Genomic DNA, 26263 nt, shown 5'->3' on the forward strand with positions numbered 1-26263 from the left:
CTAGGGCTGAACTTCCATCTGTGTTCAAACCATGAACCAGGTGGCTTCACTGAATTTGGTCGAGCTTGCACACCTACATCCAGGGTTTGCAATGTTGGAATCTTAATTTATTGTGCTAGGAGGTTTTGATGAAAATCTAGTTAAGAGCAGTGCTTTTCCTTATTCTCAAGAATTATTTCTCTTATGATTATTAGAGAGATGGTGAAATCTGAAGGTTTTAGTGGATAATCAATAATGTTTATTGCACCGAAAATTTTAAAGAATTAAACTTTAACGGCTTTTTCATTGAAAGATCTGCACTGAACGGATTAACAAAATAAAATACAAATATATCTCTCTACAGGGGGTCTTTAAACTTCTTTTATGATATTTAACTGACTTTGGCAAAGATTTTCAGTATGCTAATAAATCCTTGATTCACAGAAGACCTAAATCTGCCTACTTTGCTCCATTTAGGTTTCTGTGAGATATTAATATGACAGAAACATTGACTGAGTTTGGGTTGCTTAACAGCTTTGTTATTTTCAAATTGTGTTGCAGAACGTAAGGTCAGGGTACAGTGTATCTTAGAAACATGCTTCCAATTCAGTGTGGCAAAATATTGTACTGCACTATTAACTCAGCGTGTACTGGTGGTGCTCAAGAGTATGTAAGTGAAATAACAGAAAGAAGAATTTGAGCAATGCTAAGTGAGAAGCAGCCCAGTGCAAGCTCCTTGTCTCTGTTTTTCTGTTGTTTGCAGTATTCTTGATTAATGAAAAACTGAAAGGATGGTTTTCATTTTGGCAAGAAAACCTTAGAATTGCTTTTTCTTAGTCAAGCTTTTTCCTAGCATCCTGTTATCCTGAAAGTGAGGGACAAAATGTATGTTTAAAAACAAATGAGAAATCCCACTGTATATTTATACGGAAATGAAGCTGACTGAACAAAATCCAACAGATCACTGATATTGCTCTGATTAATTCTTGTAATTCCTGGTACATGTAAAAGAGAGAAACATTAAATATCATCCAAAATTGAAATCTCCTGTTTTTTTCTTAATTGCAGATTCACTGGGGCCACGTTGAAGACGTTGAGCTGATTAATGACGGTTCAGGATTAGGCTTTGGAATTGTAGGAGGAAAGTCAAGTGGAGTAGTTGTAAGAACAATTGTTCCTGGGGGATTAGCAGATCGGGTAATTTGTTATGTTATATCACTACTTGTTGGATTGCAAAGTATAATTAACTCGTTTTGACAGTCTTAAAATAAGCTAATACACTTAAACAAAAGGAAGCTGATAGCATCAAAGTCTGAATGCCAACGTATGCTTTATAAATAAATATGTTGAAGGTATGCTTGAGGAACAAGTCGGCATCTGATGTGAATTAAGTTATTTCTCAGACATTCTTTGGCTTTTATAACATTGCTGAACGTGCAGAAATTCTGAAAAGTTGTCTAAACTTCTAATATCTTCAGTACTTCTGATATTTTCAGTCTTTGGTTGGTCTAGTGGAGGACAAATACTCTTAATGGATTTGCATATCCTCTCTCGAATTTGCACATTTGGCAACTTCTGTAGGGACAAAGTCTTGAAATAAATTGTCAGGCAAGAAAATCTGCCCTATTCAAGTAATTGCATTGCAAGATTCAGTTTATAGATTGATGATTTCCTATTTTTAGTGGATTTTATTTTTAAAGGGGTTTTGATCCGTTCCTTGTGGTCTGACCAGTTCAAGGAGAACACTTCGTATCAATGCAAAGCTTTTTGAAGTTACTGATGTCTTTTGAAGTTGCACAGGTAGAGTTTGCAACCTTGATTGCTAATCTTTAAAAACTCAGTGCTGTGTGTTGCTACATTTCAGGAGCAGAACACACACAATAGCAAGATAGAGTTGGATTTTTAATATTACTTTGGTCATGACAAGTTACAGTGTCTGAGGTCTGGAAGCCGTGCACAAAAAAGACAAAAGAGGGAGGCTAAGGTACTTCCTCTAGCATAGGATGGAAATGAAAACTGGAGATTCTGAGAGCTTTACTGGAAAACGTTGGCTTTTGCTTGACTGACTGCCTCTGAACCTGTCATGTATAACTGAGTATTTTTTAATTATGGTGTAACACCTGTTTTGCTGTAAGGAATAAAGTGCTTTGGCTATAAATGAAGCATGTAAGTTAAGAATTTGCCACATCGTTCTTAGCTGAATGAGACATCATTAAGAACATGTGAAATAATGAGCCTATATACATGTTAAAATTGGATGAGTTTGTAAATGAGTTTGAGTTAGTTCTGGGAATAACTCTGCCATGATTGCTGTATAAATCAATGCACCTAAGGTGATGGAGCTGTGTTGATCAATACCAGCTGAGGATTTGGTCCTATGAATGCTTGCTTATAATGATGATGTAGGTCATGAATCATAATTATCATGTAAGAAATGGTTTATGGGGAGTCTTGTTACCTTCAGTGGATTTGCTTACTTGAGTTGGAGCTAGTCATATGAGAGAAGAATTGCCAGGCTAACTCAAAAGTATTAGGAAAAACTCTAAAAAGTCTTAATGCTGTGCTTTTCATTCTGCTGCCTGTCTGATGAGGAGCGTGTTATGCAACAGCAACTCCTAATACCTGTGAGATTGTATAAGCATTGTTGCTGTCTGTTTTCTCCTAAATAAGTAACCACTTTCTTAGGAATGGTACTACTCAACTTGTGTATCTTACTTGGTTTTGGAAAGGTTGATTTACTACTGTTCACTACGATGGGAAAACCAGTGCATGGTTGTGCAAGTGCTTCCTTAGTTCTTTAGTCTGTTGCCGTGGTGGTCAATTTTGGGGTATTTTCTTGCATTGACTCTCATGGCAATCAAGATGCCTGCATGCATGTGGCTCCAGTTGTGTGATGGAAAATATATTTTATAGATAGACTGGAAATATTCTTTGCAATTTTATTTGTTTGAAGGATGGGAGGCTCCGGACGGGGGATCACATCTTAGAGATTGGAGGGACCAACGTGCAAGGAATGACGAGTGAACAGGTTGCCCAAGTGCTGAGAAACTGTGGGAATTCTGTTAGGATGATCGTTGCAAGAGACCCAAAGTGTGAAATTATGGAGACTCCACCAGCTCCTGTGAGCTGGCCAGTCAGCACGTTACCTCCCTTTCAAAGTGGAAATGTAAGTATCTGGTGCTTACTTTTGACATTTTTAAGTGTGTTTGTGGCTTATGATGGGAAAGGAGGAGAATAGAGTGTTCTTGAGACCTAAAGTGCTTCTCCTCATTTGAGTTTCCAGATATATGCATGTATTTAAGTGGTCATTATTATAGTCCTGTCTTCTGTAATTTTCCCCTTTTTCCTGCATGTTATTAATACCTATAATCTAGGGATTGGAATGACCAGCTTTACAGACTTAATTTCTGAGTGGGTAATTTAATTACCAAGACCATAAACGTTGTCGATAAATGGTACTTTTAGTTCTCCTTCTTAGCTCATTACATTTTTCCTAATCAATCATTTGTAAGTGGATTTAAAACTTGAGTGTGAATTTCGCTAGTCTGAAATCCAGAGCACCACAGCCACACCAGAATTATTCAGCACTATCGTCTTTTTCTGAAACATAAGTGTAATGTTTTCATAGTCTACGCTACTGTCTGTGATAGGAAATATATCTAAAAATTTTGAAACTTGTTTTAGCAAATCTTATCATGGTCATATCAAAGTCTCTTGTTTTTGAAGTCATTCTTTTCAGTTTTGAGTAATTAAAATCAACAAATGCTACACTAAGTGTACAGTAGGTCTCGAAACATAAACAAAGCTGTGCTTGTGTACCATCTGCTACTACTGTGCTGCTTAGATTTAGGTGTAGAATCTGAGTAGCCTTTTCTTTCTTGTCTAGTTTCTTGAATATGGGTGAAGAGGGGTTACTTTAAGCACCATTTTTAAAGATCAGACTAGCAGTCATATTGTTACAAGCTCACCTTCCTACTTCGTGGGCATAGTCACTGCAAAGATAGCCATTAGCTTTGTGTCTTGCATCCCTTGGAAGATTACTGTGGCTGATGGGTGAAACTGGATGATGATGATGGTGGAACTGGGAGATGGGTGGAAAACTGTCTGAGTGGCCACGCCTTGAAAGTTGTAGTCCAGTTGATGGCCAGTCACCAGTGGTGTTCTTCAGGGCTCCGTGCTGGGTACTGTTTTGTTTAACACCTTTATCAGTGACCTGGATGAGGGGCTTGAGTGTCCTCTCAGTAAATTTGCTGATGACACTAAGCTGGGTGGGAGTGTAGACCTGCTTGAGGGCAGGGACCTGGCCAGGCTGGAGCAATGGGCCAAGGCCAAACGCGTGAAGTTCAACAAGGCCCAGTGCCAGGTCCCTGCACTTAGGCCGCACCAACCCCAGGCAGCACTACAAGCTTGGGGCAGAGGGGCTGAAAAGCTGCCAGGCAGAGAGGGACCTGGGAGAGCTGGCTGAACATGAGCCAGCAATGTGCCCAGGTGGCCAAGAAGGCCAATGGCATCCTGGCTTGTATCAGAAATAGTGTGACCAGCAAATGATTGTGCCCTTGTACTTGGCACTGGTGAGGCTGCACCGTGAATACTGTGTTCAGTCCTGGGCCCTTCGCTACGAGAAGGACATCGAGGTGCTGGAGTGTGTCCAGAGATGGGTAACAAAGCTGTTGAAAGGTCTACAGAACAAGTCTGATGAGGGGTGGCTGAGGGAGCTGAAGATGTTTAGCCTAGAGAAGAGGAGACTGAGAGGAGATGTGATCACTGAACTACCTGAAGGAGAGTTGTAGTGAGGTGAAGAGGGATCGATCTCTTCTCTCCAGTAACAACTGATAGGACAAGAGGAAATGGGTTCAAGTTGCACCAGGGGAGGTTTAGATTAGACATTAGGAAGAACTTCTTCACTAAAAAGGTTATTAAGCATTGGAAGGAGCTACCCAGGGAGGTGGTGGAGTCACCATCCCTGGAGATATTTAAAGGGTGCATATTCGAGGTGCTGAGGGATATGGTTTAGTTTAGTGATGGGCCTGGCAGTGTGAGGTTAGTGGTTGGACTTGCTGATCTTAAAGGTCTTTTCCAACCATAATGATTCTGTGAAGCTGTTAGTAAAGTATTTTGCGTCCTTCTCAAGCTCCTCTTCTCAGAGGAGGAATTGGTGCAGTAGGAAATGTGACAGAATTATGAGGGGGGGGAGTGATCTGTGTACATAAGGTTGGAGTCCTGAAAGTGACTTGTCTAATGCTCTGAAAAAGGGCTTTTCTAGAGAATCAATATTGTTATGAAACACTTCTTTTTTGACTGCATCATATTTTTCAAGGCCAGTGTTATGAAAAAATAACATGATCCTAGTGTTTCCCCAACAAAGTACTCTTTTTTCATTCTCCACAACCACAAAGGTGGGCCTGTTTGTCACTAATCAACCCTGAGCATTGTAGATTCAGCAGCCTTTCTAAAATATTCCTTCTAGATGTCTTGTTAGTGTCCTCCTTATTACTATTATGTAGTTCGGGGTGGGGGTGAAGCAATCACACTGCAATTTTGTCAGCTTCTTTCTGAATGTCATCTTTTGTTTTCTGAACTAAATAATGCCTTCCTATCTAGAACTGAAGAAACTCTGGTGGTAATAAAGATTTGCTGAAGTCAAGAATAGTGGCTAATCCTAATCTGAATGTATTCATTAATTTAATGTTGAGTTTAATGGTCCACCATTCAGTTTGTGTCTGATTTACAATAGAATTTTTTCCTATGGTTTAGTCTATTCTGGTTTTTGAGTACTTTCACTAGCTGTAGCCTTTCTTTTACTCTTCTGTAAACCAGCAGAAAGGCATTTTTAATTTATGGTTAACAATTTCTATTTTTTATATTAATAATTTATTTCATTTAAATTTCCTGTAGTAGAGAATAACTGGAACTACTTGCGTCCATGCACGGGCAGAAGAAAACAGTCATATTATCTGTAGTCTCCAAGGTACTGACGGTCATGCTGGCAGCCTGCTTGTGCAGACTGTATTTAGGACTTTGTACTTTGATTTTTCCACTCTCCACTTGTAATGTTTTGCATTCTACCAGTAACATTACTTAGAGAAAATTTCTGTAGTGCCAGAACAGTGACTATAAAGGGGTTTTGATTATCAAAACTGCAAGACCCTCAAGGCCGTAGCTCCATTTCAGATGTTGCTATAGGCTTGTTTACTGTTTTGGTTTTCTCTCCATAAGTGATAAAGTGTCACAACTTCATCTCCATCAGCACTGTAAGGAGCAACACAATTGGAGAGTATTTAATAAGCTTCATGAGTTGGCTAGTGGAGAGAGGGGTGTGTGTGTGATAAAAGACATAGCTGTTTAGTGATTTCAGTGAACACTGAAATAAGTACTGCCATAACTTTGTCCTGCTTTTAATATAGGTCCTTCCCAAGCTGATATTTGGCAAGCATTTGATAAAACTTCTCTTTTGTTCACTCCCTTGAGAAATGTTTTTCAGTCTCCTGATCCATTTTTTGCTGTTGGCAGTGACACTATCCCTCTTGATTTCATCACTTTAACAGACCTTACTCGGATCATCTTCTTTTTGATCTGATTGGGCTGTATCTGATTACTGAAGACAACTTTATGTACTTTGATTTATCCCTTGCAATCCCAGACCTATGCGCTTGATTGTTTTCCTCTTTGGTACTGCCAATGTCTTTAGTGTGTTCTGTTTGAACTCTGTCTTGCAGTTTTGATTTTCACTTGTCAGAGCAGAGTTGCACAGACCAGCTTTGTGGGGAGTTTTTTGGTATGCTTCTCCAGTGCAAGGAGATCATATTGTAATCTTAGCTAAGGACTTTTATGGGGTTTCTTGTTAATAATACGAAGCAGAGGGTTCAGAGAACAGGCTATGTTATGTCCTTCTCTTTTCAAGTACTGTTTGTTATGAGAAGTCATCTTATCATTTCGTCAATGGAGAATTTACAAGTGAATACTCTCCCTTCTTATGTTAGGTCTTGAAAATAGTTTAACTGAATGGAAATTAACGAGTCTTTTGCATCTCATGGCCTTAGACAACCTGTAGTCATCCAGTGTTCTTTGCAGCTTTAAATCTGAACAGGGTCATATCAAAATTGTTAATCTGATGCGTGTAAGGTTGACTTTTTCAATGGCTTTGTGGTTTGGGATCTGGCACAACACCAGCTACCTAGTCTTCCGTATTTACACTTAAGTAGGCAACTACTTCTGTAGTAGATATGTGCCTACTATGTATACTTGTGGTTTCTTTCATTTCAGGGCATCAAACCTGTCTCTGTTTTGAGGTCCCTTTCCTGCTGCCCCTCACTTCCATAGTAGTTGATAACAAGGAGAGAAGCATCACTTTTTCTGATAGAAATCTGTGATATGATAACACTGTATTTATACCAGGTTATTTTTGATTCTTAACTATCCAGTAGAAAGAGCCCAGGCAAGTGGATTCGTGACAGTTTATTAGGACTGTTCTATGAAAGGAAGAGAAGAAATTCTGAGGGCATTCAGGGTTTCTGTTGTCCTGTGGGATTTACTGGGAGGTTTGTTGTTACCAAGTTGCAGTGGAATCCAAAGGGAAATGACCCCTGAGCAGTCTAAGAAAACACTTTGTTTCCCCTAAAATAAAAATGTTATTTCTCTGACAGGTATGTGGAAAAAGTATTAGGAAATAATTTTAGAAGAAACTAATGACTTTGGGTGACACCTTATTTTCAGCACATCTCTTTTTCAAATTTGATCCCCACTAAAACAGGAAAATAAAAATCACTGCTCACATCTCAAGATCTCAATTAATCTGAGACATTTTTTTACTGTCTTGTGCTTTATTTATAGGATATCAACCTTTTTGAGGCCTATGATGTTGAACTTATAAAAAAGAATGGGCAAAGCCTGGGGATAACAATTGTTGGATATGCTGGCACGAGTGATGTAGGTGAGTTCTACAGGATTTGGTAAAGTCCGGGACAGAGACTCTCAAATACCCTTTATTTACTGTGAGGAAAATGAATAGTGCTTCTTTGAAACAGTGTAACTTAGAAAATCTGTGAAAACGACACTTGGAGAACTTATTGCCCAGAAATTCAGCCACAGAAATGTTTAGAGTTGTAATTAGCTTAAAATTATTTCCACTTGACTGTTGGACTGTGAATTTTACATGCCTATGTTGCAAGACATTAAACTGTAACAGTTTCTGCATGTTCAGATTCTAACACAGTCAGGTCCTGTCCCCACTGTTCCTCGTTTTGTCCCTGTGCTATATAGCATTGTTGAGAGAGCACATTTTAAGAAGACTTCAAAAAACAGAGTATCAGATGTCCCCAGTTTGCATTAACTTTTGAATGACATCTTCAGCATGTACAACATAGCTCAATGTGCAACTTTCTTTTGTTTAATGAATTGTAGGTGTTAGAGTGGAAATGATCAGTTAAATTAACTAGCCCATCCCTCTGCCAGGCAGGAGATGCAGAGAATCCTAGCTGGGTGTGATGTATTCACCACCTACAAGAGATGACATACTTGTTCTTGGCAGATGCCTTTTTCAATGTCTAACCTTTGGGAGCAGATTAAAATACCTGTGCTAGGATATGGGGACATGGAATCAGTTGGATGTTTTTTCCCCTTAATTGTCTTTAAATTAGAGCTGTTATCTTTCAAATATTGGTTCCACAGATTCTAATATATTTAAAATTGGCTCAACTCAATATCTGGTTTTACACAAATGAGTAGTGCTTTTTATCCCCTCTCCTTCCTCGTGGGACTCGAGAAAGTGTTCTGGGAATGTGGTACAGCTGGGGTCGCTCTCTAGCCCTCTTGGTTCCCAGGAGAATCTCTTGTGTTGCTGGTCAGGAATCCCAGGCCAGTTCAGTGAGCACTGGGAGCTGGGGTGGAGAGGAGCACGTGTCAGGCAAAGGGGAAAAGGTGGCTTGGAAGCACCGAGGGAGGGGTTTTGCTGAGCATGGACAAACCAAGTTGGGTAGGTGTCTGAGGAAAGTTAGTGTTCAGAAAAGCATGGATGAAGTGTCAAGATTCACTAGAATTAAAGGTCAACATGTCATATTTTGTGGGAGTTTGTAGAAGGGAAGGGCTACTGTTTCAACTGACAATTGGGTATTTTACTGAGTGGTTTCTTTAGTTTGTTTTCATTTCCTTGTTCTAAGTAGAAGTTTGACGTTTGATTATTAATTCTACCATGACAAAGGACAGCTTTTCTGATTTCCCTGTTTCTCCTTTTTTATTTTTTAAAGAAAAATCTTTTTTCATTAAGATTTCAAGTACTAAATTCTTTAGCTGTAAGATGATTAAAGTCCTGATCAAAGTACCTAAGCTAAAAGTAAAGTATGTGGTTAGGTAGTCCTACTGAAATCAAATGCAGCATGGATTTAAGTGACTGTGATTTAAAGCCTAGGTAAGCACAAGAATGAATCCGTGGAGGAGGTGACCTTTTGTGAGCCATTTTAAGGAAAAAAACCCCGAGATCAGCGTACAGTGGTTGTGTCAGTGCTGGTTTTTCCCTCAGAGATCCATAGTCGTTCTGTTTCAAGTTGTGTGAGCGGTAACATGCAAGTGTTCATGATTTACAGAATCGTGAACAGAAGTGTGTAAAAAGCTGTAATTAAAAATGTTAATAAGAAAAGAGACAAATCAGAGTAATGTGGTGACTTGTTTCTCTTCCTCCCCTCTCCAACAGAGCCTTCAGGGATTTTTGTGAAAAATATAATACCTGGTAGTGCTGCTGACCACAATGGCCAAATTCACGTCCATGACAAAATTGTTGCTGTAAGTATAAGAGTCTGTTTATGTATTGTTATGGAATTCCCCATCTTGGTGTTAAAAGAAAAACATAAAGACTTTCTAAAATTAATTAAACCTTCCCCACTTTGCAGAAAGAAATAATTTGGTGGTTGGTATTTGTTTAGGTAGACAAGAACAGAAATGAGCTTTGGCTTGCAGTGGTAAAAATATTATTTTATATTCAAAGAAGTAGTAAATAGTAGTTAACTATGAAAGAGGCAAGCATTTGGATTCAAATGTTTCAGTGGAGAATCTTGGCTTTTGGCCTGAAGTAAAGATGAGCAGCATTAGCTTCTATTTAAATTGAATGGGGTTTGAGGATGGTTAAGATTTTGCAAGATGTGGCACACTGTTTATGGTCCTTAATGACTGTGTAGCATAGCATGGGTACAATCAAAATGTTAATAGTCACAATTTAGGTTTAAAACCCAAGCTTTATGTGTAGAAAAATTAAAACTCGTTGAATAACAGTGAATTGAATAATAGCCAATTTTGCATTCACAGTACAAGCAGGAATGAATTACACAGTCTTTTTGTTTTAAGGGATAATATTTATAGATATATGATTTAAAATTACTTTTAAACTATGCCAGACCTTCCAAAGGCAGCTTTCTCCTTTGTGAGAGCAAAAACTGATACAACCTTGTGCTTTTATCTGCAGCTTTGCAGAAGGAGTCTCTGTTGATGCATGATCGAACAGTGAGGTGAACAAAGTATTTTGGGTGTAAATTAAAACATCTGAGTTAATGTAAGAATTGAGCAGCTCAGAGTGGAATATATAAACAGTTATGTGTACAGGCTTGTGTAGGGCACGTTAGAAATCCTTGAGAAAAGTAATAGTGATAATGAACTGAACACAGTTCTAGGCTGACTACTCGTGCTGGGAAGCTTCGTCCGCAATACTCCTCAAGCTGTTTTTTGTTAGCAAAACCACTGTGCGGGGAAATCAATGCATACTTACACCAGATCAGTAAATTCTGTTTTGTGGTTGCCCCATGAAGGCAGAAGAAGTTACTGTTGTGTTTCCTTTTAAGATGTATTTTGAAAATACTGTATAATTAGTGAAATGTACCTGATTTAATGAGATTGTTTTGCAAACAATACTGTCTTTGGTGGATAACCCTATAATTTCTGCACAAAATAATGTGGAAGTTGCTTATAGTGTATAGTACAGCCTAAGAATGTAATGTGATTGCTATTGTATGTTACAATTGTCTTGGTTTAGGTTGATGGAGTTAATATACAGGATTACACCAACCAAGAAGTGGTAGAGGCGTTGCGTAACACAGGCCAGACTGTACGCCTTACCTTACTTAGAAGGAAACCTTCTACTATTTCCTCAGAGAGACCTTCATATAGAGGTAATCCTTTTTCCTTTGTCAGTGACTGATTTTTGTTTTTCACTCTGTTTAGAGTGTTTAGATAGCACATGAGCTTCAATTTTGTAAAAGATGTAGCAAATGGGATGCTTAAGGAGGAAAGTAAAGAGAAATAAGGGATTCGGGAAAACAAAGTGCAAAACTCCTGTGTAGCCAAAAAAGGGAAGAAAAATATTACTTCATGTGTTTCACAATATAAATTTTTTTTTCCTTAATCTGTTTTCACAGTTCAGCCAACTGTTCCAACCTTTGTGTCCTCTGGAGCTGTAGGGACTGAAACTGGTGTGGACACTAAGAACGAGGAACACCGAGAACAGAAAGAGAGTCTTCAAAATGACAAGAAGCAGAGCCTGCATAAAACAGGTGGATAGGATATGTTGCAGTGTCTCTTCTGAGTCTTGGGAAATATCTTGAATCCATTTTCAAAACTGATACGTTTTTGTGACTTTTACTCTTTAGCTTTTGCTCTGTAATGCTTTTTATTCAGATCCCTCTGAAGTAAAGCTCTACCTGTTGGATCTATTAACTCTTCCATGCCACCTTATCCCTACAACATGGCACTGTCCCCATGTTTGTGGTGATTATGTTGTGTGTCATCAGTGGAGGTCAATGATGAAGGTGCCAGAGAAGCAGGAAACCAAGTACCAGCTATGTCCACCTCCTGTGAGAGTCCCCGTTTGGCAATGAACCTCTCCTTGCTGCCTGCAGGTTCCTACACCCAACTCATTTGTCTTGTGGTACTAATACTTCTGCGCATTGCTTCATCCTATGTTACTCTTGGAAACTAGAGTTAAGTCTGTAGATACACAATTTCTGGCTCACTTGTCCTGAGCTTGCTTACCCGAGCTGGAAATTGCTGACTACACACTAATGCAGACAGATGAGAGTGTCTGGTCTGGCAAAGGCAGAAAGACCTGATAGCTGGAATCAGAAGCTGGACAGGAATTCAGATGAGACATTTGTTTTTAACAGCAGAGGCAATTGAACAAAGGGGCAGATCACAAAGGCATGGATTGCTTTGGGTTTTAGCTGACTTCTGAATCAAGGTTGGAGACCTTTACAGAAGGCACACTTCCATTCCCCTACAGATTTCTGGGCTCTTCTACAGGAACTTCTGGGTGAATTTCTACAGCTTGTGTTAAAGTCAGCATAAATTATCCTTATGGCTTGTAGTTTCTAAGATATGTAGATGTAATAGAGGATTCTGAATTACGGCTGTCAATGAATAACAATTTTGCTATGATTGTGGAAGATCTGTCAGTATTAAAGACAACCTGGAAACGAGAGAAATGCAGCAGTTCCTATGCTCCATTCTGTTTTACTTTTCTATCCAAGCCTTGTAACCAGACATCCTTTGTTGTGACTTTTACATGTTCCCAGAAACAGGAAGCCAAAACAGAGATAGTTGAGTAGCTGAGACTGGAGGTTATCAAAGCATTGTTTTAGCTATGTGACTGGAAAAGCATATATTGATTTGTAGTTACAGTGGATGAATAACTTAAGGACTTAGAAGTAGGATGTATTTGGGTGCAGAAGAGCCAGGAAGATTTACACTTGCTCTGACAGAGGCTAGAAAAGAGCAACACATGCTGTCCCGTGTAACTTACCCAGTCTTTTTTTCACTGTGCATAGAAGTATTTTGTTTTTCTACAACAGTATCTCTGTAGCCGCTTCCTGACTACTTGTGGTTGGGTTATCTTCTGTCACAGGCTGCAGATACCTCCCCTGATGCAAAGAGAACTTTCTGAGCAGTTTGTTACCCAACACCTAGTGCTGTGCAAGTGTAGTATCAATATCAGGTTCAGTTCATGCTGGAAACTAAAATTGCTTTTACCTGACTTGAATTTAACAAACTTTGTTACTCTCTAGGTGTGTTGCCTAGATAGATCTTAATGATCTCTGTTCTGCTGATAGTCTGTATAGACAGACTGTGTTTTTGAGCCCTTTTCATAGCACATCCAAACTGCTTTGATGTGGATACACTGCTTCTTCGTAAATACTCCAAAGCCCCTGGTTTCAAAACGAGTTTATAACCAAGTTGTATATACATGAGTGACTCCCCTTCAATTCAAGCATTTTGCAGATCTCATGATCTCCTTCCTTGGAGCCCTGCAGAGTCTGGTGCAGGCACAGCTTGGTCTGGCAAGGACTATGTTGCATAGAATCCATAGTTGCCAGTTGAACCCATGCTGATTCCTTGCAGGGGCAGTGCGGTGTATCTTCACTGTGTTCCCCAGGGCATCATGTAGCAAACGCTCTGTTCTCTTACGTATCCAAGCTCCCTTACCATGAAGAATGCAGGATGTGCTTGTGTGCACAGTGTGTCTTGGGATACTGAAATTTAAACACTGAAGATACTGTTTGTTTGCAGTTGGATACTGCCCTTGATACCATCTAGCAGTGCTGGGCCTCCTAGGGCTAGCAGGATAATGCAGTGGGCATGGCTTCGAAACAGAGTCATCAGGAGTGTTTAATGCAATGGGAAGCAAGTATCAGTGCTTGATTAAATTGGGGTTTTTCATAGTGAAAAACCACTTCAAGTTACAAGGTTCTGCAGAAGCTTTATGCGTCCATAAAATGTGTGTGTGCATCTCTGTTTAAAAGTTGAAATTTTACGCTTACTGAAACACAGTGTATAAGATTTCGCCTTGGAATACAATTTAATGGCCAAGTTTAAATTCCAAAGATAGGTGCTTGTTTTGGACATGGTGATGGACACTTCATTATAATGGTGCTAATGTAAATACTGCTAATTTAAGGTTCTGAGCAACCTCTGGAAATGCTTTTAGAATTTTAATGTAAAAGGTGTGTTGTATAAAATATGTATTACTTCCTCTTAAGCCTAGTTGTGTGAAATTCTTGTTAAATTGTGTTTCCTGGAGAGGTATTAAATAGTAATTTTGGCCAGGCAAAACCGTGCTTAAGCAGTTCTGATACAAAGGCAACACAGTTCAGGATGCAATGTGTACGAGGCCTGAAACTTTCTACTAGCAGACTAGAGGCAATTAACAGCTGCATCTGCAAGACTGCAGACTGAGCAGAAGTGCTTTCTTTTGCCTTGCAGCAGAACCCAAGATATGATGATGCCAGTCAGGCGCTTAAAGACGACTGGGGAAAAATCCCCATCAGTAGGGCAGATTAAGGTAGTGCATTAATGAAGTACACTAGAGCACAGCACACATCCTTGTACAGGTGAAATGAGGAGGAAATTGTAAGAAGAAAAGATCCCAAGTTTGAAGATGCCTGCAATTTTGATTAGGAAATATAGTTTTTGCAATACACTTCTGATCTGTTCTTAATGCTTGCTAATTAGAAATGAAGAACTGTATGGAAGTGCAGGCAGAAGGACAGACTAAATATGTGGAAATCAGTTTCTAATGAAAGCTGTCCCAGGGAAGCATTTTCATTGCTGAATCCTTGCGCATTATAGAAGCCGTATTACGGATCTCAGGTCATGAGAAATCCAGCTGGATGAGAGACTAAAAAGAAACTTCCTATTAGCTGCCATGTGGAAGAAACTGTGTAGGGAGGGGGAAAAAATAGCATTAAGTGAATTGAAATTGAATATATTTAATCCAAATCCCTCCAGCCAACATTTCCACAGTTCTGAGGAAGTTACAAGCAAAGACTTCAAAGTAGGTTGGAAAGAAAGAAAGGGGGAAACTTCAAATGGAGACATGCATCAACACCTGCTCTAGACAACTCATAGATTTTGTTAATGTGTTTTGGAAGTGACAAAAAAATCTGTATTCAGCCAGCTGAACACAACTTACAGTTACTGAACTGAACTTTGAGCTTGACCCTAAGATTCATTACTCCTGGTGAACCTTAAAATCTATATTTGGCTGCCCAGAGGATTGCAGGCCCTGGGTGTTCACACAATAACTTTGGAATAGTGGAGGAAGGCGCCAAGGAATTCCTATCCCTTTGTATTTCTGCAAATAAAAGAGTAGAAAAATGCACTGGTGTTCCGGTTTTCCTACAGTTGGGAACTAGTGTTCAGCCGGTGCTTGATAACAAAGCTCATGAAGACTTCTTAGAAACTTGGGTTAAATTTCAGTGAAGGAAAACCTCTGAACTCACAGCTGAGTGAGAATTTGGGGACATTTTTTCTTCCCTTTTTTTAAGGAGATGGTTTACTTCAGAGAGAACTGAGCACTGTATTTGCAAACCTAAGGTTTTATTCTTGGTGGTGGTTCTTTTTGGTGACAATATAGTTATCAAAACTACTGGAATCCTTTGGAATCTATGTCTCCTTGAGTCCACATGTTAAAGGTGCTCTGAATATTTCCAAGTGAAATCTCAGTTGTTAGACTTTGAGGACTGTGGTTTCTCAGTGTAGGTCAGACAGCATTTGCCTGTCTGACATGCCAGAAAGTTGAGCGGAAGAGACACAGTGATGGGTTATGTTGTTGTGTAAATTAACTTAAATCTTTGTTTTTAATGAGCAGCAAACTTCAAAGTTATAAAATGATGAGAATTGTGCTGCAAAGCTCATGTTTTATCTTTGCACTCTACAAAGATGTTAAAAGAAGAGGCAGCTTGGCTTTTGCTAGTAGATAGACTCAGAGCTACTCTTGGTTTCTTCAGAATTTCCCCCTTGAGGTGTTTTACACGCTAGTTTGTGTGCAAAGTGTGATGCTGTGATTTACATTCTGAATTTCAGTACAACACGTCAGCAATAACAAGTGGTCTGTGCCTTGTCTAGACATCTGACAAACTCTTACAGTCATTCAGGGGGGAAAAAAGATCCCGGTTTTCAGTAATTCAGACCCCAGTTGCTGCTGCTGTAGCTGCTAGATGGAATTTGCTTTAGAGCTTGATTTTACCAGTTAAACGTTGCTTCAGCTTGGAACTTTATATATGCGCTGAGCTTCTGGATGAGGTCAAATGCAGGGCAGCCAGTCATTTTATGCTGTCTAGCTCTGTCAAATTGTCTTACATGAGTGTAATACTGCCTTGGTTGCATAAGTAAGAAAGCTGAAAAGATATAAATGTCAAGATAGCCAAGTTCCCACGGAAGACTGGTTTAGAACTGGAGCTTATATTAAAGCTCATATTACGTACTGGCCTAATTAAACTAGACAAGCCTTTATACCTGCCAAATGGATAAATAAATTCTGTGACTGCATTGTGCTGATGCAGCCCCCCGATAACAGCAATATCTTGTCAGGTGGTTTACTTCTTAAGGGGGTTTGGTTTGGCAGGGATGATGCTTCCCTGGAGTAGCAAGCATTTTTATAGCAACAAATTATGAAGTCGTGTGAAATTTGTTTTGCAGCATGAAAGAATGATTTATTTACAGTACTTATATGGTACAGAGCTCGCATCTCATCAATGCAAGCATCACCTCTTCTGCTCCTCGGCTGAATAAATCACACGTTAGCAGTAGCTGACATTTTACATTGTTTTGCTAAGAAAGATGTTTTTGATTTGCGCTGTTTGATAGACTCAGCTTAATGCACTTTCCTTTTTGGGGTTATTCCCTCTAATCTTTTATTTACACTGCATTTTTGTTGAACTATTTAGAAGTAAACGTACTTCTGAATGTACAATATGCTTGTCGATTCAATATTCACTTTCATGTTTAGGAAGAGTCCCATTCCCTCCAGCACATGAGCTGAAATCCAAATGGGAAAACCTGCTGGGTCCTGAATATGAAGTTATGGTATGTTATCTTTCAATAAACTACCTGCGTGTATGTTATTTCTTTAAATTACAGATCTGTGAGCTTAGCATTGCAGGCTGTTTGTAGAACAGTTTAGTATTTGGAACAGATCAGTTATATCAAATTTTGTTTCCTGTAACATCAAGGCTGAAATATAGGAGTGTCATGATGTGGTGGTGGTGGTGGCAGGGTTGTTTTTGTCACTCTGTTTATGTGGATACCTTTGTTATACAAATATTAGACAGGCATAGTGAGTCAAGAAAATCAACCATCTTTTTCAATCTGCATCAGAGCAGACACTTCAAATATGTGGCATTTTTATGATTTAATTTATGATCTGTTTGGTTTATCGTATACTGGAAAAAAAAAGGCTTAGGTTAGAGCTGCTGTGTTTCACAAAGAATCGTACAATTTTGTTAGAGGAATCAAAGAATAATTTTCAAATATGGTGGGAAAACAGGAAGTAATTCTCAGTAGTGTAACTCCGTGGTGCCAGTGCCTCTTAGCTATTTCTTCAATTCATGTTAAGGAATTGCCAAGCAAAAGATAGTTTTGATGAATCATTGTAAGGAGTTGACTGAAATTGTAATTCACTACTGCTCTTCAGTTCTGTGTTGGCCAGGGAGTACAAATAAAAGACTCCAGCCAGTATTCTTTCAGAAGACTTAAAAAATTCTCACCGCCACCAAGAAAATGCTCTGCTTGTCTTTGAAGTGTTTGCCCAGCTGATTTATAGACGCTTATTTTTTACTACTTGGAGTAGCCATCGTTCCAGTCACTCGCTGGAAGATTTAAAGTAGCTTTAAGAATTGCCTTGAGAAACTCGCTTCTCTTCTTTCCATTAGCACTCCTTTAAGATCTGAAGTTCGTGTAAGATTATGTACATGATGCAATAAATCTGTTTGGCTGCCCACTTCAGTTGCGTGGTATTCCCATCCTTACATTTCAAGAGTCTGGTATTACTTCCCTTAGCACTATCACGCTTCCCACAGAGGACAAAAACCTGCTTAGTTGGTGAAACTGTCTGTTTCTAATTCGTCTTTAGCTGCCACCAGTAAAATGTCAGGAGTGAAAATCTTTACAGTTGGTCCTTTTAAGTCATAGAAGGAAATAGTTGGGGCACCCCATTTGGAAAGTCGTTTTTTGATTCCTCTAGCTCTTGTCATCTGTACCTACCTCTACTCTTGCTTGGCTGCATTCAGTAACAACATTTAGTTTCATTTCAGCCTGATAGCACAGTCCCTGTTTCACACTATCCTCACTTCTATACTCGGCTCCCAGAAAGTCACCCTGAAGGTGCTTACAGGTTTGAATATTCCCTTAGAAATATTTCTCTAGAGAGGAAACGGATGTTTGTGTCAATTGTGGCTGCTGTGTCCTGATCCTTTGTGGTACCAATGGAAGGACCTGAAGTGCTGCTGGAACAGAGACCTGGGATATCTATATAGGGATGTATGACTGGGATTTATTGCCAGGTACCTAAGTGTGAGCAGTCAAGCTGGGGAGTTACTAGTCATAGATTCATCTAATTACAACTGAATGGACGTGAAATGGATTTTATCTGTCAAGAAAAATACCTTAGGTACTGGAAAACAAGATGCTGGAAGCTCTATTTAAAATAAAGCCAAAATAAAAGGCTGATGTTTAGTGTAATTTCATAACTACTTCGTTAAAGTAGAAATGTCCAAAGGAGCCTGGAGTTACTTGAGGTTTTGCAAGACAATATATTTTTCTCAAGCCTAACAAGTGTAGCAATTCTCCCAAACTTATTCAATTCAACTTTAGTGTCCCAAACTCCAACCCTGGGCCACGGATCACTACAAATGTCACCTTATTACATTTGAAATTGGAGTAAATAACCTTCTAAGGTTACAGATAAATAAGTGATGTTAAGGAAGGACATACAAGAAAATTGGTGGTAAACGAAGTTATTTTATTAGTATTTTTTACAATTAAGATATGCTGAAGGGATTTTGTGCCACTGTTTTAAGTAATCCACTTTGCATTCAAATTTGGTAATTAAAATGTACTTCAAGCCATATTAGGAACATGCTGCAGAAGATGCTGGTTTATTGTACATGTTAGATGGCTCTACTGTAGCCTGAAGTAATAACTTAAGCTATAGTACTTTTCAGATGCTGATTGGCAAGTCAGTTTGGGTATTTGTGTCAATGGCATTTTGTGCTTATGCGGGATTACTGAACTTGACTACAATTGGCACTCAGGCTTTGGGAATAGGATAAGATTGGAGTCTGCTAATAGTGCATAATCACCACATTCCTGGTTGGAAATGTTCTGTGTCTGAAAGATGTTTCTAACATTTGTTTAAAATTATTTTGCATCAAAGTGACTTTGTTTAAGTGCAGTTCATTTTGCTCATCGGGGTTTTTTGTTAGCTAGATTTTATCATTCCAGTAAAGTCTTTGTTGTCCTGCTGTTGAAAAATGTTATGGTGTACAATTTCTAGGTTGTGAATGTGGATATGCCCATTACAGATGATTCGGAGCTCCAGAAGTACTCAAAGGTATGACTTACATGATTGTTTCCTTCATGATACGTCTTGGCAGGTTATTCCCAGGGGGGCATGACACAATTCCAGATTTATGTGTTGCAGAAAAGTAGTGGCTTTGTGGCTCTGTCTCCCTTTTCCAAAAAAAGACCACCAGTATTCTGCTAATCTTCTGGACTGGTCCATACTTTTTGCAGCATGGGCAAATGAACCTTTTAACACACACACAGAAACAAAAAAAAGCCTAAACTATACATATAAGCCTCAAATTTGGGTGTACTTAATTGCATTGAAGTTCACTTGTTGAAAGCTGCTACAGAATGGAGCAGAGGTTGAAACTGCTGAACAGTGTTGTCATCCTGCAGAGGAGTTTGCCATAGTGAACCTGGCTCAGGGAGATGGAGGTCCATTTAATTAAAGTGGTCAGAGCTGAGATTTGTTTCAGTCTTCTGAGAGGTTTTCAAGAGCTGTGTGTTAACATTGTGCAAGAGAGGTTTGTGGAGGTGATGCATTTATATACTTCATTGAAGAAAAGCCATAAACTCATAATCAGACATGAGTGTGTGGGAATGCTGAGGACCAATGGATTGCTCCTTTTATTTAAACATCCAACATTACTTTGGAACCAGAAGGACAATCAGTGTTTCAAGTAATAAAAAGCCGAAAAATGGCCAAACTGAAGGAGCAGATGCTGCCACATCATTTCTTCTTCCCAAGTCATGATTTTGCTGTCTGTCTGGATAGTGTATCAGTTTTATTCTAGTCCTCCTAATATTAGTAGGCCTGAGATACTAATGGAGAAAAGTTCCAGGTTTGGGAGGCCCACTGGGAAAAGGCTAACACAAAATCAGTGATTTCACCTTGCAGAAACAAGGATGACAGGGTTATTAGCTGTTTGCAGAGAATACTTCGTGGATATCTTTCCTGCCTCAAAATAGTGTAGCTCCTTAGGGAATAAAATAGCTGATCTGGTGATGAGTTTTTTATGGCGTTTGTGGAATTTCTTTTGTTGAAAATGCACTTTTTAGGTGGGATAGACTTGAGATGGTACTTTTCTCTGGGTTTTTTCCAACGTGGTAACATTACTTAAGAATACAATTTGAGTTGGCTTTTCCCCCAAAGGACAGACTGGTTGGTTTTATTTGTGCAAACAGTTTGTCTGAATGCTTACAGTGTAACGCAGATGATACCAGTGTGGAGACTTAATCATCTTACTGCGTGCTTAGTTTAATTTGGTGAAGCAATGAATCCTAAATGTGTTTACACACATATGTAGTGGATAAAGATACATACATTCTCAGCTATACTTACCTTTTGGCAGTTATTGCCCATCCACACATTGAGACTGGGAGTGGAGCTTGACACATTTGATGGACATCATTATATATCATCAATTGCTTCAGATGGTCCAGCTGCAACACTCGGTCTTCTGCAACTAGAGGATGAACTTCTAGAGGTAAAGAACAAAACAACCCTCTCCAAAATAGAACTATTTCCTGTTTGCTTAGACTTCTTAAAAATTCCTGTATTAAATCATGGTTAGGCTGCTCTCTCTGCAATAGTATCACTCAAGAGTTGGTTGTGGAAGTAGAGTAGTGTTTTGGAATTCACATTCATTTTCTTCACTGTTTTATACCTCCTTTATGGACAAAATGTCTAATTCTTGTAACCTTTTCGTATCTTCATGGAGTTTTTTTTTTTTTCCCTGAAATGTTTTTAACACAAGTATCAAGAGTTATAAGGGCAGAGATAATATTTGTGTTGAATGTATTTCTATCTGTGGTCCTTCAGCTCAGTTGTAGCCATTTGGCATTAGCTTTTGTAGTGGATAATCTTTCTTAATATTTGTCACTCCTAAAAAATTTACAACAGTCTCAGGAATAGTGGTTCTTGTTACACAGTATAACTTGCTCAGGGAGTGTTGAAAGACGTTTTTGTGTATGAGCTGGTACATCACTTTGTTTAAATACGTATAGAGAGGTATTGGGGCAGCTTTGAAGTTATTGGAATCAGACCAGACCTATTGGCTCCGGAGAAAAAACCCATTTATTTGATAGGGTTAAAACAATACATATTTTGTGTGTGTGTATCTGTAAGTATATCTATCAGTACTCTGCCTTCAAGTGAGAAGACTGTCAAATACCTTCTCTTTGTGGAATATTCTGAATTTGAACTGTTTTTAGTGGTTGTAAAGAATGTTTAATAGACGTCAGTGGGAACAGAATTAGGCTTTCTGAAAGATCAATTTGTTAGGTGTGTAGCTTTCTTGCTTTTACTTATCATTCACCCTTTAGCATAAAAAAATCATGCTGATTGCTAAGACCTAAACTGTTTCTTCAGTTATTGCTTAATGGAGGAAATCTTGATTCCTAAAGGAAAGGATATTAATGGAATGCTGGAAGTGTTGTTTAAATTCCTTGGCCATTAAATGAAAAATTGTCTGCAAAAAGCGATGATGCAGTGCTGTAGAGTAACTTAGGAAACTTCAATTGCATTTAACAGTTTTACTTATTACTATGTACTTACAATTAAGTTCACAGATATGTCCAGATTTAGTGAGCATTAAATTTTTTTTCTAATCTGGAGCTGGATAAAAATTCCAACAAAATAAAAATGTGCTCCAGGGCTAAAGCTGTGTATGCCAGGTTTAGCCCAGAGTATGTTTTTTGCAGCCAAGTTTTAAATCCCCTTAAGCAGAGGTTTGCAATGGAAAAAGTGACAGCCCCATTCTCTGAACAAGCAGCTCTACCTGGGCCTGATGCAGTTGGGATTAAAGAGTGATCAGTAAGGAATTTTGTTTTGTTAATATTATAGTGGAGTTGAATGTTGATTATTTTTAATGATGTGTTTGAATTATGACAGCATAGTGTTTTCTTCCTCCCCTACCCTTAATTTTAGCTAATTTCATTGTGTTCTTTTTTTAAGAGTAAATAGCTTCCTCGTATCCTTCCAGTTTCATCATAAGATTTCAGTTGGTGCTATTTGATGGCACCACCTAACTAGAGTGGCGGGGTGGATGAATGGGGTGGAGGGCACCTTGTGTGTTTAGAGGCTGATTTCTGGCAGCTGCAAAAGAAGAAATGGGAGTCCCCAAGTCTGCTTGGGAGTGCGTGGTAGCTCTTCTCCATCAATCACAGGATGCTGAGAAGTGCTGGTAACTTTCCACCACGCTGCCACTCCCAATGCATTAAAAAATCCTTACGCGTAGATAGTTCTGCTTAAATAATTAACTAATGGATTAGTCTGATAGCTCAGCAATTGCTGTAACTCTTACAGAAACAAAACCCAGAGCAGTTCATCTTACCAAGTTGGAGGCCAGTTACACCACTCTGAATTTTTCTCCTTGACTGGGTAATAGTGTGAGAGGAACTCTGTGTTTCCCAGCAATATAAGCAATACTTAGGCTGTAAAAAGCACAAAGGAAAAGGTGGGGGAAAATAGAGGTGATCAGGAAGAAAATAGTGGCTAAAGCGAGGTTTCACTGTAGTCTTGCAAAACATTGAGTCCTTCTAAAGAACAAGAAGATTTGGGTTGTGTATGGCAAGGCTCTGACTCAAGTACACAAGTACAGAGCTGTGTAGGTGTCTGTTGCGTATTGATGTCCATATACCTACATGATCATTGCAGTTTGGGTATAAAGTATTGAAGACAATCTTCAATTATCCTCACTTACTGTGCTTTTGTTCATGTTGTGGAGTGGACTTGGGTGATGTGTACTGGATTCCTAAACCAGTGGGTACACTGCAGCAACTTTGGATATTTGAGCATGAGAGCAGACTTGAGGTAGCCTGAAAGGTATCCCTGAAACAGAAGAGGTGTTGAGGTTGGGTCCATAGCGTTGACAGGATTAAACCCCTGCTCATTTGGGGCTGCACTGCTCATCAACACAGATGATGCTGACGTCTGTGACACCTACTGACATTGTGCTTTTCTCATACTCGAGGATACAAATAGATGGTGCAAATAGATGTACCCTCATGATATTGCAGGTTATAAAATACGTGAAAGAGAATGAATCACAGCTGCAGTGTCCCATTTTTAAAGCAGCACTATTATCCATCTACTTTTTTTTTCTTTAAGTCTGTGGTTTAAAACATCCATTAACAACGGCCTTAGGGTTTTCTATTATCACTCAGAATATAAAGCTTATGGGATGGTAAGATTTGACCCTTGTCAGGGTTTTCTGATTAATTGCTTACTGTAATTGGTTTCTTTTTTACTATATAAACATTCTTACATGTTTTCCTTAGGACCAATTTTAGTTTCAACCATTTTGTTACATTTTTAAACAAATGACAAAGTTGTGCTAGTTCTGATTTCAAGTTTTTTGAGTGGAGTTCAGAATCTGTTTTCTTAAAATATTTGGGAAAATATGATATTTTCTCTTTTCAAATTCAAACACATAAGCCTAATGCTAAAAAAAAATCCCCAACAGAGAAGCAGGTCAGAATGAAATAACAGTGCTAGGAAGAATTTAGGCTAGGAAGTGTAGTGAGCAGAAAAGAAGTTGGAGGACGCTCAAGATAGAAGAGACATGATGTAGAAGTGAGTAGTCACAGGATCTTTCAGGTGAAGTGTAAGCCTTACAGAAATGACTGTGTGCTTCAGAAGCACACCTTAATAAAACTGTCCAAGCATTGCCAGAATCCCGACGTAAAATCAGACTTTGACGATTGGATGAGGGAAGACACGTACATAAGCAAAAACTAATAAAGGGATGCTGTTGATATGCTTTAATTATCTTAGTGTGGGTGTGTGTTTTCCCTTCTATGTAGGTAAATGGGGTTCAGCTATATGGAAAGTCACGCCGTGAGGCAATCACCTTCCTGAAAGAAGTGCCACCCCCATTTACACTGGTTTGCTGTCGGCGACTTTTTGATGATGGCAGCGAGTCTCTTGTGGATGAACCCAACGTGAGATTTTCCCCTCCAGAGCAAAAGGTAGACTTCTTATGTCTTTCAGTAGTGCAAAAAGACAGTAACTTTTGGAAAAAGTGTGTATACTTTTGAGAAAGGGATTTAGCTTTCTAAAGGCAGTGTTTCTCTTTTCCTTCTGCCTTTTGATCCAGACCACTTTTCACTCTTAAATAATATTTCCTAGAATGTATTGTTATATGAGGCAGTTTTGTATTAAATTGTCACATAAAGCTGGCTTTGCCATTCAATTTGGACTCATAAGGGACAGCTGGTGTTTCAATGAAAGATAGTTCATGTTTGCAACACTGGTACTTTTACTACATTTTATACAGGTTGGTCATGAGAAACTTCATTGTACTATAAATACAAGGTAAGTAAATCACCAGGCTAGCCTGCTGACTTTGTACATCAAATTCATCATTCTTACACTTAATAGGTGAGTGAGAGCTCTGAATTATACTAAATCACATCCTTGCCACCATTAGCTGATTACTTCCATGTTCTGAGTAGGTTTTTATAGAACTGGAAAAAAATGAAATTTAATGTTTCTTTCCATTGCAAGAGCTTTAAAGTCTCCAACTAGGGCTTGGCACTTACAGTGGCTGCTCCTATTTACAAGAAGTCTTTACACCTTGACTTCTTATATTTTCTCGTGTTTTCTGATATCATTTCCTTGAAGGTGGAGAGTTAAACGTGAAGTATGTAGCTTCATGAAAGAATAAGGTGTACAGTATTATGCCTGTTTGTTAAGGGCCCTTTCTGTTGCAACAGAACTCATTCCACTGTGGTTTTTGATGTTGCATTTGTGTCAATTGCACATCTTTGCCAGAAGATGATACTGAATGAACAAAAGTTGCCTTCTCCTTAGAGCAAGCTCGCAATGTTGCTTTCTTTTGTCAAGACTATCAAGACAGAATGTGTGGAAGAAAAACTTCTTTCTTTTGCTTCACAGCAGTGCATATTTGATGACACAAGAATCAGTTGTGCCTGGTCTGTTAGCTCTCTGTGCTTAAATCTTTCATGCTAAGATATTTATTTTTCCTTTATGCATCTAATGGGACAGCTGAAGTCCATCAACATGTAACAGGTTAGTAATATTGTAACAACTAATTTGGCGAATACATGGGTATTTGTAGGCCAGGTTGGGCTCTGATACTCAAAACATGTAGGCATAGTCCCAGGGGAGTAGCCAGGGCAGCAAGGGAAAAATGGATGCATACTGTTCAGTGAAGTTGTAATTCCATGAAGGCTCATATTTTAGGGTATGTATGAGCCATTAATAATCAAGATCTTGAAGGAATACTGTTTATAAAGAACTGCAAATATAGTATTTGATCAAAAAATTGTATTTTTCAGGTGAAGCCCGAGGAAGACCTTAATCCTGAGGAGGAAGAAGGGGAATTAGCATTATGGTCTCCTGATGTGAAGGTTATTGAACTGGAGAAAGACAAAAATGGTTTAGGATTCAGCATTTTAGACTATCAGGTATACTTTTCTGTATAACTAAATACTAAAAATCCCTTTGATCTTTTGCCTTGTATAGTGCTTTAAAATGGTTTGTGATTTTGATTACTGGATAATAAACTTGGCAGTTAGGTCTAGAAACTGTGTAGGGAAAAGTAATTTATTCTGAGGCCAACTCTTTAAGGTATAGTGTAGAGCTTGTTCCAAACCAGCCTGGTTATCAGATGTGATAAAGTACAAAATATTTAATCAAACTCCACCTTAACTCTGGATTTAATGGCCTAATGTTGGGGGGAGGTTGTTTTTTGGTTTATTTTGTTTTAACTTGGAGTGACTTTTTGACTAAGAGAGTGGCAAGCAAGCTTTCTTAGGTATTGCAGCATCATTTCCTATGTGCCAAATGTAATGAGTCTTTTGTTTTTATTCCCATCACTGCCCCTAATCAGCTTTCATTTATAAATGAGTATAGACTCATGCCGGTCTGTGGTCCCACTGAAGTCGTGGAAAGGTTCACTCGGGCTTTGAATCAAGCCATAAAAGGTAGAGTTTGCGATGTAGC

General features: G+C 38.8%; 1 protein-coding gene across 5 annotated transcripts in view; it reads left to right on the forward strand.

Annotated features, from left to right (window-relative positions):
- The window catches only part of PATJ (PATJ crumbs cell polarity complex component), a 157516-nt gene that overhangs the window by 14779 nt on the left and 116474 nt on the right, over positions 1-26263 (forward strand). For all 5 annotated transcript variants that reach the window (XM_062003244.1, XM_062003242.1, XM_062003241.1 and 2 more), the window contains exons 7-17: positions 1048-1176; positions 2933-3145; positions 7810-7909; positions 9665-9753; positions 10994-11129; positions 11376-11510; positions 16739-16815; positions 19283-19339; positions 20646-20780; positions 24100-24264; positions 25597-25725. In XM_062003244.1, the coding sequence (XP_061859228.1) occupies positions 1048-1176; positions 2933-3145; positions 7810-7909; positions 9665-9753; positions 10994-11129; positions 11376-11510; positions 16739-16815; positions 19283-19339; positions 20646-20780; positions 24100-24264; positions 25597-25725 (1365 nt within the window). The remainder of the gene's footprint in view (positions 1-1047; positions 1177-2932; positions 3146-7809; positions 7910-9664; positions 9754-10993; positions 11130-11375; positions 11511-16738; positions 16816-19282; positions 19340-20645; positions 20781-24099; positions 24265-25596; positions 25726-26263) is intronic.

This window comes from Colius striatus, chromosome 10 (assembly GCF_028858725.1).
Source record: "Colius striatus isolate bColStr4 chromosome 10, bColStr4.1.hap1, whole genome shotgun sequence".
Taxonomy (NCBI): Eukaryota; Metazoa; Chordata; class Aves; order Coliiformes; family Coliidae; genus Colius; species Colius striatus.